At 47.6% G+C, this 13,530-nt stretch overlaps 1 protein-coding gene across 1 annotated transcript in view; it reads right to left on the bottom strand.

Moving 5' to 3' along the window:
* The window catches only part of mctp2a (multiple C2 domains, transmembrane 2a), a 52,624-nt gene that overhangs the window by 14,686 nt on the left and 24,408 nt on the right, over positions 1 to 13,530 (bottom strand). The window contains exons 12-17 of the mRNA XM_076262342.1: positions 13,249 to 13,342; positions 13,027 to 13,129; positions 12,787 to 12,889; positions 12,580 to 12,681; positions 12,015 to 12,089; positions 11,562 to 11,681 (exon numbers count right to left, since the gene is read on the bottom strand). Coding sequence (XP_076118457.1) covers positions 11,562 to 11,681; positions 12,015 to 12,089; positions 12,580 to 12,681; positions 12,787 to 12,889; positions 13,027 to 13,129; positions 13,249 to 13,342 — 597 coding nt within the window. The remainder of the gene's footprint in view (positions 1 to 11,561; positions 11,682 to 12,014; positions 12,090 to 12,579; positions 12,682 to 12,786; positions 12,890 to 13,026; positions 13,130 to 13,248; positions 13,343 to 13,530) is intronic.

Genomic DNA, 13,530 nt, shown 5'->3' with positions numbered 1-13,530 from the left:
CATCATCACTCGCCCTGTGTGTGTGTGTGTGTGTGGGTGTGTGTGTGGGTGTATGAGTGTTTAATGTGCATGTTAATAGCAGGCACAAACAGATATTCACACATGTTCAGCATAAGTATGCACAATAATTCTGGTAAATATTTCAGATTTAATTACACACACACACACACACACGTACACAGAGGCAGAGCCCAGGTGATGAATGCTAATATGAGAGATCCCCTCTGGTTCCCAGTAACCTAGGTCATGTGTTGTCACATCCATTCCCATGAACAGACCCAGGGGGGTGATATCTTTCACCCCTGAGGAATTCGGTAAGGCTAGCAGACACCTAGTCTGCCATAGCACAGCACCTTCTACTGAAAGCAAACAGTGAGATGGCAGAAGTGAGAGAGAGAGAGAGAGAGAGAGAGAGAGAGAGAGAAAAAAAAAATCTGTGTGCTTGGAAACTGACATCAGCCCAGCAGGAATGCTGAACCCAGCTCTGCCCTCGCCGCGAAAGCTGCTACATTAACCACTAAAGTCTAATTGCCTGGTCTTCGTCTTCTCGCACAAGTCAACAGAGGGAGCCAATTCATTTCCACCCGGGGAGCCAGCGCAGAGCGAGAGAGAGAGAGAGAGGATCTGTCACAGGTATTCATAATCGCCCACTAATGCAAATTCCCTCTCAGCACAGCATAAGCGCGCTGAGCATGGTGGACAAGATAAAAGCGTGTGGAAAAAAATATAATGCGCTGTGTCTAAACCCGTCGTCTAAATGAGGATATAAACTAAACCTGTCAGAAGAAATCTCCCAGCATTCCTCCCAAGTGATGTGTCAGTCAGTATGTGTAAGTGTGTGTGTGTGTGTGTGTGTGGTGGTGGTGGTGGGGTGGACTTACACGGCTGCTTTTCTATCTGTTTTCTCTTTTTTTTCATTCACTAATAAAAATGTAGCAGCGAACATCTGGGAGAGCCATTGCGTGGAGCTTCCTCCCTGCTCAGGCACGCAGACGGCGGCGCTGGAGAACACGTCAGGTAGCCCTCGCTAATGAGCGCTGGTGGAGTCGCTCCTCCTCCACCTCCATCTCTCCACATCCCCACACACACACACCCACACACCCACCCTGTCTCCTCACATTCTCCACTGCTCCCGTGAAACGGAGACGTAACTAATTCCCCGCTAAGTGGTTTATGTTTTATTAGCGGAGGAGCGTGAGTGATTAAAGGAAGGGGTGGACAAAGTGCAACCTGACAGGCTTAAGAGTAGAATTTATATTGAAAATAATCCACCTTTTTTAATTGGCCTCAAACTTCAGGCTCCCTTTTTTTTCGGGACTTGGGGGGGGGGGGGGGCAGTGGGGTGGCACTGCAATGTTTTATTACTCATCAAATTAAATGCGACAAAGAGAACCCTCGAGTCCCCCCCAACGACCACCATCCTGAGCACCTTACCCGGGGCGCTAAAACAATCACTCACAGCCACCGACGCAAATTAAAGCAACAAACAGTAAAAAAAAAGAAAAACAGTGAAGCCATAATGGAGGGCTCCCTCGACTTTTTGTCCAGAAACAACAAGGGATAGCGATGGGGATGCAGGGATGGGATAACGAACGACTTCCTAATTGAACAGGTCCCCCCACACGCAGGGGACGAGAGCGATGTCTGGACGAGGCCACCTCCTTTGGAGGAAAAAGCCCCATTTAGTTGAAAAATGCCTACATGATTATGCATGGAGTGTCGCAGAAGGGGTGCGGGATGAATTAATAAAACTATTAGCGCTCCTGAGAGTAGGTGATGGAGATGCCCCCCCCCCAGACACCTGTAACAAGCCGGCAGAAGGCACCGACCCCCGGGCTGGGCCACACTCTGCCAGTCTGGGGTTAAGAACGGCCCTGACAGTTTTGTTTTATGGCGTCGTTAATATGATCCGCGCGCTAAATGCATTTCACCACGCCACCACTCGCCTGGCCCCCACCTCCTCCTCCTCCTCCTCCAGACACCACATCCCCCTGGCCTGCGCAATCCGAGGACCTAATAATAAAGCACTCAACGGTTAAAAGTGCGAATAAAACAACTCCTGGAGCCGAGAGCTGGTATGGCAGAACATGCCACCCACCCACACCATCACCACCACCCCAAAGGGAGAAGAGGAGGGTGCCATGATCGGAACAAAAGGACAAAGATGCACTCAATAGGAGTTTATACAATCCTGCAAATTGATTAAACTGGGAAGAGGGTGGAGAGAGAGAGAGAGAGAGAGAGAGAGAGAGAGAGAGAGAGAGAGAGAGAGAGAGAGAGAGAGAGAGCAAAGAGGGAGAGAGAATGAGGGAGGCAAATGAGAGACTGCTTGCTGACAGACTAAACAGAACTCTCGAGTACTGGGTAGCGATTGCGCCGCGTCCACGGGTGAAAGTAAACGCGTGGCACAGCGGGACTAAACAGCCTCATATCCCGTCTCTCCCTCCCTCCTTCCCATCCCTCTCTCTCTCCCTCCACCCCCCACTACTCACACCATGCCATTATGATATTCAGCAGGAGCAGAGCAGGCAGTAGATGAGCTGGCCCAAAAGGACAACGGGCGTAATGGAAGCCTTTTTACAGATGAGGGCTTACCACAGGAAATGCCACAGAGAAAGTGCCATTTTCAAATCAATCCAGGCACAGTCGCTTTTTCGCTAACATGTAGTTACCAACATCTAACTTGAAGATGTAGTTACCAACATCTAGCAACAGACAGTAACAGCTCAAGACTTCCATACAACAGACTGTTTGTCGCCCCAAATATATGTTGCTTAGGAGCCTGTGCATGTTCACTCGGGTGATGCTTGACCGATTGTTCACTCTGCAAATGTATGGAACATAGAATTTGACAGTGAGTGCATGTCTGTTGGTGTGTGTTCGGGTGCATGTCCATGTGTGTGTGCGTGTGCGTGTGTGTGTGTGTGTGTGTGTAAAGTGGCAGTGGATCTATTATGCGAATGTCCTGTGTCTGAGTGAACGGCTCCTAACTAAAACATAAGGGGGGATCAATAATCTCGCTCGGCTGCCCTACTCACACATTTATCTCCCGTTGCACTTGGAAAGCCGCGGTAGCCGAGGAGAGAAACAAAGCGGCCAGTACCAGCCAGCCTCGCGAGGGGTCAGAGAGAGGAGCCGTGGCCGCCTGCCAACCTCTATGAACATATCCAAACGACTTTAACAAGGCTGACTAAAGGCTGCGGGGGAGACTGTGTGTGTGTGTGTGTGTGTGCATGTTTCTGTCTTTGTGTGTGTGTGTCTGTGTGTGTGTGTGTGTGTGTGTGTGCATGTTTCTGTCTTTGTGTGTGTGTGTGTGTGTGTGTGTGAGTAGGAGAGTGAATCTAATGGAGAGGAACAAAAATGTGAAGACAAGAAAGTCCTTGCATAATTGTCACTATTTTCTTCGTTAAAAAATAAGTAAGTGTACATATACTATATTTTTTTCCATTTTCCATTTTCTTTTTTTTTTCCCTCTGGGTGAAATCAAGGGCATATGGATTAATCTGCATTTGGTCTCTCAATTAAGATACAGAAATGATATTAATAATGAATCAAAGAGCCCAGTGGCTCCAGCATGCAGCCAGTTTTTACCTGAACTAGAGAAAGAAAGAAAGACAGAGAGAAACAAGGAAGGAAGAAAGGAAAGTAAGGAAGAAATACAAAATCGGAACGATAGATAATAAAAGAGAAAGAGAGAGAGAGAAAATGGAAAGACGGAGAAAGGCACAAAAAGGTGGTATAAAAGGAGAGCCTGAGATAGAGAATGAGAGCTGTATCTGAGTGGAAAGAGAGCGGGAGAGAGAGAAAGGCAGTGAGAGGGAGAGAGAGAGTGCTGCAGAGAAAGAGAGAGGGAAAGAGAGACAATGCAGAGAGACAGAGCGCACGTGTGGCCGAGGGCTACCGCTGGCTGGTGATGGCCCTGGCAGTAAGTACAGCGGCGGCAGCAGCAGCAGTGGTGGAGAGGGTGGCGTGGGGGGGGGGGGGGGGGGGTGGTGTTGTGGTGAGCGTCTGCTCCGACGCCACTGCTACCACTACCGCCGCGGTCGCCGCCGCTGCTGCTGCTGCTGTGGCCGTAACGCAGGGCAATGAGACATGTAATTTGTGGTGAGCCAGGGCCAGCGCGGGGACAGGCGCTCAGATAGCATTGCTCTGCAGGGCAGGTGGAGGGCGAGTGGGCAAAGCCTGGCGCTCGGAGCTCGTGCAGAATAAATATTTCACATCCCTTCAACTCAAGCCTGATGAGGGGGAGTAGGAGGAGGAGGAGAGAGTGATACGCAGTACACACACACACACACACACACACACACACACACACACACACACACACACAGACACACACAGATCGGGGCAAAGTAGACTGAGAAAGTTAGTCAGAGAGCAAGTGATAAACAGAGAAAAAAAGAGAAAAACAGAGAGAGAGAGAGAGACCCAGAGTGGATATCACACTCTCTACTAAGACTTTTTTTCAGTTCCATTGCTTTTTGCTTTGCTTTATAAACTGTTATTTATCCAACCTTTGCAAGCCTAAAAATGCATCTTCTTAAAGCATCTCTTAAAGTAATGTTATAAAAGAACATGTTCAACAAATAATACTACTTGATCAAAATGCCACAGCTGTCAACTGAGAATTATAGCATTTGTGAAGTTCCAGCTGCTGTGCAGGTAAGTGTTTCTGATTGGGTGGTTCAGAAAACAGATCCACAGAGAGAGAGAGAGAGAGAGAGAGAGAGAGAGAGAGAGAGCAAAGAGGGACTGCGTAGTGAAGTAGTCATTTAGCTAGCAGCAGCAGCACTAGCACCTAGCACCTGGGCCCAGGGACACATGGAGAAAGGAGATTAGTGCTAATGTGGGAATCAGTAGGAGGAGAGATGGAGGGAAGAGAGAGGGAGCAGGGGAAGTAAATAAGCGCAACTAAAAAAGGAGAGGATGCTGAGGATGATGAGAACGGAGGAGAATAGAGGAAGTATGACTGGAGGAGAGAGTGATGGAAAGAGAAAGAGAAAGGGAAGTTGAGAGGAAGAGAGGAGAGGAGAAGAGAGATGTAGGCATCCTGTTATCTCTCTTCTGACACATGCCAGCGCTAGGGGCAGGCCCGGGTGGGTAGGGTGGTGTGGGGCGGGAAGGGGGCACGGGGAGTGGGGCAGTTGGGGGAGCTCGGGGCAGAGCGGAGGGGAGCAGAGCCCCGTGGTGCCTGTCCTGTCAGTGATGGCCGGCACGACCTCCGTCTCTGCGGCCGCCGTGCCGAGTGTTTAATCCGTGTCGGGAGCGTTAACACTGAGCGACCTCCCGCGTGACAGATCCACCCGCCGAGCCTTCTCCCCCGCGGCCCACGCCAGACTCGTGTGTCAGCTTCACTCACACACACACACTTTTATATGCACACACACACACACACACACACACACATATAGGTACACTAAAGCTGGCAGTGTCAGGCCAGGCCAACTGGGACTCAAACTCAAACAAAGTACACACACACACACACACAGCTGCCGGGGGAATGTTAGGCAGCCTCTGTAACTAGGGGGCGGCAGGGATATTAGCCATGGTCATAACTGCACCACGCTGCCACTGCAATGGGGTTAAAACATGGAGCACGCTGCATTAGGGTAGAGAGCAAAAACGAGTCAACAGAACCCAAAAGCACTCGTCTGTGCACGTCCACTTATATTACTGCAGAGGATGATGAAATAACTTTTTAAAAGATGAATAATAACTACTTTCATTTGCTGGTTTGCACAATGGAAAAAAAGTTATATGTGCACTATATTTGCAATATAATAACCCCCCCACACACACACACTAACAGTAACACACACACACACACACACACACACACACACATACACACACACACACTAACAGTAACACACACACACACACACACACACACACACACACACTAACAGTAACATACACACACACACACACACACACACACACACACACTAACAGTAACACACACACACACACACACAGACACTTAGAGATGTAAAGCAGCGGTGAGCAGTGAGGCGGTGAGAGTCTTGTTTGTCTCCACAATAAGAGCTGGGTCCAGAGGGGTCAGCACAAATTCTGCACGCAGCACCAGGAGTGTGGGGACGCCACCGGGTGACATCACATCTCAATAACAAGCCTGCCTGCCTCTGTTAAAGCTGAAGGCAGCCGCCCGCCACCACACTCCTCTCTCTCTCCTCTCTCTCCTCTCCACTCCTCTCATCTACTTTCCTCTCCTTGCTGGCGGTGGATGCTCAGGTCCCTGCCTTTAATAATTAATCCATGGCAGAGGAGTTGAAAAAGCGCACACACATATAGCCTTTCACCATCAAGCGCTGGATCTTTCTCTCTTCTTCCCTCTGTCATATTCACAGCAGCTTTTCTGTGACGTGTCCCCAAGCTGTCAGGGCTAGGAGGAGTGAGAGTGTGTGTGTGTGTGTGTGTGTGTGTGTGTGTGTGTGTGAGTGTGTCTGTGTGTGTGTGTGTGTGTGGAGGAGTGGGGAAGGGGTTTGGGACGCAGTATGTTAGTCTGCTACAGGGCCGTGCCTGGCCTTGCCCATGAACCCCTACTTTTCATGGGGAAAATATAGAGAGGAGGACCGTCATACTAAAACAGATGGACGGAATTGTCCATAAGAACACACACTCCACACACACAATCTCATACAGACACACACCACATACAGTACACACGTGCTTGCACATATGCACATAGACATATGCCCACGGACACACAAACACACACACACAAACACACATTTAACTTTCCTGGCCATAACTGCAATGCAGCAAAACAGATCAGTTTTCTCTCTTTTTATGTCCTTGCCTGCTCAGCGTACCCAGAGAAACCTGTTATTGCCCGGGGACAGTGTTAATTCGAATAATTGCAGCTTCATTGATAATCGCTTTGATCGGGCCGCTGATGATCAGCTGGTTAACCGCGCGGACCACCAGACCAGCCACGCAGGTGGTCCACACCGGGCCCCTGGGCGCACGACTGACCCGGTCCAGCTCTCATCTGGAATGATGGTGATGATGATTCCATCCGCGTTAAAATCAAGAAATGACAAAAACTGTGAAGTGGGTGGTGGTGTTGTATGTGTGTGAGTGTGAGTGTGTGTGTGTGTGTGTGGGTGTGTGTTGGGGGGGGGGGGGGGGGGGGTCTGTCCGTCGCAGCTGCCAACTGTGTTTACAGCTGCAGCGCATCAAACATTCATCAGATGCCGTCTTTCCTGCCTGTGATGTGAGGTAATCAGCATTTCACAGGCTGTCAAATGATGTCTAAACCGCTTGCTACCTGGCAGTGTCAAAAAGAAAAATGGTTCAAATACGTGCATCCTCACTCACTCACTCACTCAGTCACTCAGTCACTCACTCACACTCTCTCTCTCTCTCTCACACACACACACACACATAAAGTTTCTTTTCTTCTCCTACCTAGTCAAAACTACTGACAGACACTCTACCCTCAAATGTTAAAATATTAATTCGACTTAAATACTTAAAGCAGTCTAATGACAGCAAAGCTCCAAATCAGCTTTCATGTGTAAATGATCTTTTATTCTTCCTCGTCCACTTTTCTCCCTCCCACTTTCTACTTCTCCAAATCCACCTTAAAAAAAATCAACTGAAACTTCTTTTTATTTCCAACACTGGACTAATCTGTTCCACCTATTGTACTCTCAGCGCTCAACATCTGATGCAAAACTTTATCATTATCATTTTTTCTTTCCCGACCAACCTATTTTTCTCTCCCTCTCTCTCTCCCTCTCTCCTCCAGGATAGCGAGTGGAGATTGCTCTTGCGGAGTGGAGCTTTCCCCTCAGGTTGCTGTCTGTCTGGTTTGCGTGTGTGCGGGCCAACAGAGCGCTGCCTACTCTCCCCAGCTGTCTGCGTATGGGGGCCACCTTCCGCAGTGCTGTAGCTCCATCTACAGGCCAACCGCCGCAGTGCACCAAAGAACTCTGATTGACCCCTCTGCAGTCTCTCCTGACGTATGGCACATTCATCTTGCGTAGTCTTTCGCAAAGTGCATTTAAAAGGCAGTATTTTATGAAGATTTTAGCTGTCACACTCCCTTTCCCTCTCTCTCTTTCTCTCTTTCTCTGTTTCCATACCTCTCATTCTCTCTTGCAAAAAAAGGGACACGCAGTTGTCAAACTTTAGAAGCGCACTTCCTAGTCTCATTACTGAAGCATAAACAAGGAATAAAAAAAAAATTCCCCATTTCTCGTCCCCATCGAAGCTCACCACTGATGATGCTTTCCAAGGATTTTTGCTGGGTGTTTGTCTTCAACATGTGAGCCTCCCTCTTTTAACATTACCTAATTAGGCACTATTTTTACAGCTGAACCCATGGGGTGGGGAAGGGAGAGAACATCAGACAGTAAAGTTTATCCCTCCACACAGTAAAGATTATGCAATGAAAATCAGCAACAGACTACACTGCAACACTTGGATGAAAAAAAATACAAAAAACTTGGAGGCAGCACACAAAAAAATTGTGTGGCAAGGTGGTAGACCAAATACAATCCCAACAGAAGTTTTATATAAGCAAGGAAATTGAGTTTATGAATTCTGAATGTGGCATGTCTGCTGTGGAGTTAAAAATTAAAATATCTAGTTTACAAAGTATCTTTCTGAAAAAAAAAAAATAACTGGAAAGCTAACTGCAGAGTATTTTTCCCCCCGGTATTAGAATGCCACTTACTCTACTCACTCTACTCTACTCACTTACTCTACTTACTCTACTACATACTCTCCATACACAGTGTGCAACTACTCCCACCAACACACACACCCACCAATACACACACACACACACACACACACACACACACACACACACACACACACACACACACACTCATACAGTATGCATGCACACACATTCTTTCATTGCACCGGGCATTACACGGTATGTGAAAATCCCTCTCTGGCCCGTCAGACGCAGCGTTTTTTTTTTCCGTGGGTGCGGAGTGTGCAGACTGGCTGTTGCACTGGGGTCAGAGCGTGGGCCTCAGGGACTTTCCAGCCCACCACGGAACGTGATCGACTCTGCTTCAGCCTCTCTCACACACACACACACACACACGGATAAACCCACAGCATCCCGGAGAATAAAGAAAAAGAAAAAAAAAACACATAACACAGCTATAGCATAAGGTGTTAAAACTGCATGAGCGTCGCCGTGGTCTAGCCTGCTAGCACGCACCTCCATAAATAATGCATTGTAATGTATATTAAAGCTAGCTTCGCCGGCTCTCTAGCACCCGTGTGCACTTTCCCTAGCAGCAGATGCCCTGGGATGCTGCAGGATAGGCGCAGACAGACAGCGCTCTAATTATACACATCTGAGAGGCAAGAAGGGGCCATCTGTCAGTGTCTGACTCAGTTACCTTATTACCAGCGCCTAAAGATATAAATATAGGAGAGGAGAGCAGAGAGAGAGAGTGAGAGCAAGAGAGAGAGAGAGAGAGAGAGAGAAGCAAGAGGGGGCTTTCATTAACGCACAGGGTGGTGGTGGTTGCTCCAGACAGCTCCGCAACACAAACTTAATTGCAAATTATGACTTGGCGGGAGAGGGAGTGGCGGCGCGGGCGCCTCTGATGTGATTGCCCCGGCGAGGGCAAGGGCATTGCTGTGGGTAGTGGCGTGGCACAGCGCCGGTAATGACAGTCAAGACCTCTCTGGTGTCCTCTGGTTTCAAAAGGTGGACTTTTTCACTTTACCAGTTATTTCCTTTTCCTTCATCTCCCTTCTCTCTCTCTCTCTCTCTCTCTCTCTCTCTCTCTCTCTCACTCTCTTTCCCTCACCCCCTCCTTTCGCGTTTCGCTCTCTCTTTTTTTCATTTCCCAGACACCATTTGCCTGTGATATTCTGGCGGCGTGGTGGAGTGTGTCACACGGCCTCTGCACACACGGGGTGAGGCACGTGGTGTGAGAGAGCGAAGGAGAGAGAGAGAGGCCCCTGCTGCATGATGGGAAACAAGGGGGCTCCAGGGCTCTGGGGCTCCTCTAGGCAGCCTTTTCCGCACCCTGCCCGCGGTGGGGCCAAATAGCCTCCCGCGCCCTCGGCCGACTGACCCGTCCCCGGCTCCGCGGCTGGGTCAGCCACCACCTCCGCCACCTCCCACCAGGCAGCTGGCCTCTCCCTGGCCGAGTGCGGAGTGGAGAGAGAGGGCAGTGTCACAGACGGGGAGAGCCGGGGAGGGACAGACGGTCACTGCCTGGTTTCTGAGCTCTGTGTTCATCCTGCCTCGCGTTCGAAAATGAGGACAGAGACACTAGCTGCCTGCTCTGATTCATCCCTGCCTGCCACTGAAAATGGGGACAGCCAGTTAAATCCTGCACTGTTCTCCACCTGCAGGCTACTAAAAATGGAAGCATCATATGCAGACTGATTATTGACGCTCTGCACAAGTCATGGTGCAGGCACATATGCTTTTCTGGTAAAATAGCTGGTTACGCTCCTAACCAAGCAATCCATTCTTTACGTTTATGCACATTTGAAATAAATGTCAAAACAAATTTCCATGAATGGTTCTGATTATAAAATCAATAATTTCCACAATTACCATAACACAAGGCCAAACATTTCGGCCTTATATATCAGGGATGTTCAGTATTCAATTCTCCATTTGGTTATATGAAAGGGAAGTGATTTATTTACTTCAGTAGGCACCACGGCAGGAGAGAGATCCACTACAGGAGAAATTTCCTACATCTCCACTAGACTTCACCAGGACTATTTCCAATTCAAATACTCTATAAGAAGAACTTCAAAGAAAGCCGCCCGTGTTTTCATGATCACAAGCAATGGCGCAACACATAAAAGAGAGAATAAACTGGAGTTCCATCCAAAACATCGATAGAAGGAGCAATAACATCCAGCAGGGTGGTGCAAATGCACAACAAATGAGGTGAATATGAAAAGCCCCCCCTTTCGTGCTCATGTAACGGATCGCCTCAGTGTATGGGCTGGGAAAGGAAAGGTGGACCCCCCACTGAAAGGGGGCCTGACAGCCTGCAGGAGCGTCCACATACCGGCCTGTCCCCCGGGGATGAAGCGCCAGCAGGATCAGTAAACAAAAGATAATACAACTCAGCATGGATGGAATCCACTGATTGCTGCCCACAACTCACAGGCATCACAGACCAGTGGTCACATAGAGGGATCTGGCATGCAGGCTCAACCGTCTAGACATCAGAGTCAATGAGTCAATGTCTCAGTCAAGTAGAGTCTATACTGAAGGTGAGTGTCAATGTCAGAAAACAACAAACAGTAGTGAATAATAACCCCATTCCCCTGATCCAAAAAACACTTAACTATACATGCAAAGATAGATATGTAACTTCCCCCACCCAACACACACACACACAATTATTAAGACACATGAGATTTTGAGATACGGCTGAAAGATGACGTAAAAAGAACCCATTCTTAACATGCATATTTACATTATGATAAACAATGTTAATTCTTAATAAGAGAAAGGACAGGCCGCCAGAGCCATCATGCCTAGAGGGCCCCACAGAAGTCATTAGCATGGCCCACTGACTTACCACGAAGGCGATTATGCTGCGCTGCGTGCTCTCCCACTGGAAACAGCTCTTAATGTAGCGCAGCGTGTACAGGATGGCCGTGCTGATGCGTCGGACCCGGTATATGTTACGAGCTAAAATCTAACAGGAGGACAAGGAGAATTCTCCAGTTAAGGGAATAATATCGGAGAAAGAACAAAAACACGTACTCAACACACAAAAGTATCTGAGTTTTCAGACTCTACAAAAATTATTTCTTATTTATAATACTAGACATTCAAACATAAACCTCTGCCGAGAGAACAGGATAGAATTCAAATCTAAAATTGGGATATATCTCTTCAGTATTCTACAGAAGACAGCTGTGGATTATGTCATGACACATTTATATTTGATATTATTGATTGATAAAAGAAAATCTACACTTCATTGTTTTACGTGTTCTTTAATTATATTAGTGGTCTGTAAACAAACCTTCTTGTTAAATTTTGGATTGTCTTCCAGGAATTTCATTTCTTTTGGTCCAAAGGTTCTGATGCCTGCACGAACCTATGTATTTGAAAAGAGAGAGAGAGAGAGAGAGAGAGATAGAAAGAAAGAGAGAGAGAGAGAGAGAGAGAGAGAGAGAGAATAGATACTCATTGAGGAAGATGATAGATTCAGACTTAGCTCTTTCTGACACTTCTGATAAGTACACGTCTAGGGAATACTTACTGCAGTGAGAGGATAGCAGCGACACCCACTTTAGGCAAGATTAACTTCTCTTCAAGTAAAGTGACAAGGACCCCATTTAGCACTGTCTTTTTATTACTTAGAATACTAATTTGAATCGATCAGTAGTGAGAACTACTGTAGCAAAATAGTTTGAAACAATGCTGCTATTTTGATCACTGCTTTCACTAGTTCCAAACTCTGTAAACCCTGCAAATGCTTTGTTAGTCTTGTCCAAAGAAAGGATAGTCAGATGAAAGACTAAGTAAACATGAGAAAGGTGAATAATCAAGAAAACAGGTGCCGTCAGCTTAACGGCTGAGCTTACTGGATTGTAGATGACGTCCATCTCCAGCGAGATGGTTCCTTTAGATGCAGCTGCTAAATCATCTTTCTTAAGGTACTGGGTAACAGCTTGGCCATTTTGAATCTACAGGACAAGTCAAAGACACAAATATCATACTTCAACGATGCCTGCGTCAGTGAAGATGGCAGAAGGCATATGGCAGACACTGCAATTTGACACCGTACTCACCGAGAGCAAAGGCACAGCCACTTTCCCCAGAAATTCTGAGGGTTTGTCCCCATCGTCGTTATAGACCGTCAGAACAAGGACATCGTGTATGTCTTTAATTGGGCTGTCGACACAGTCAAATCACAAACACAATTAGCCAAACCAAACAAGAGCTGGTTTTCATGCATTTCCGTATTATTCAAATTATTTCAAGGACTAGAGCACAAGGAGGTACTGTAACACAAAAAAGTCACCACTCACAATGTAAAGACTTTGTTCCACTCCGGGTTGAGTGTTTTGTGGATGGTCTGGGTCTGCAGCTTGCTGTTCCCCAGCTCGAGTACGCAGAAGGGATTACTTTTGCCTGAGAGGGGTTAGGAGACAGAGGTCGCTACGTGAAACGGTAAACTACGCAATAGAAAAGCACCACTTAATTGAAGAGAGCTGGGTGGGTGAGCATGAATCAAGTTGCCGGGTCATTACCGCTCAGGTCGGCCGAGGCGATGTCACTGGCCTTGATCACCTTGATTTGAACAAAACCGACGTCCTTCATGTTTTTCAAGGAGTTCTTCAAACTCTAGAATGAGACAGTAGCGAGCCACATTACTGACATTCAATCATTTGGAATGCACGGAATCACAGGCCTGATCATCTTTTTTTCCCTTCTTTAAGCACATCCATAATATTGCCTTGGGGACAAAAGAAATATGTAAAGAGACTTGGACGTGAAGAGACATGACTACTGCGGGAGAAGCGTCGCTCTTC

Source organism: Alosa pseudoharengus, unplaced genomic scaffold (genome assembly GCF_046254945.1).
Source record: "Alosa pseudoharengus isolate Yale_2024_CS ecotype anadromous, Long Island Sound unplaced genomic scaffold, YU_APseudo_1.1 YU_APseudo_1.1_scf_10, whole genome shotgun sequence".
Classification (NCBI taxonomy): domain Eukaryota; kingdom Metazoa; phylum Chordata; class Actinopteri; order Clupeiformes; family Clupeidae; genus Alosa; species Alosa pseudoharengus.
Note: the sequence above shows the minus strand (reverse complement) of the source record. Positions and strands in the feature narration are given on the sequence as shown.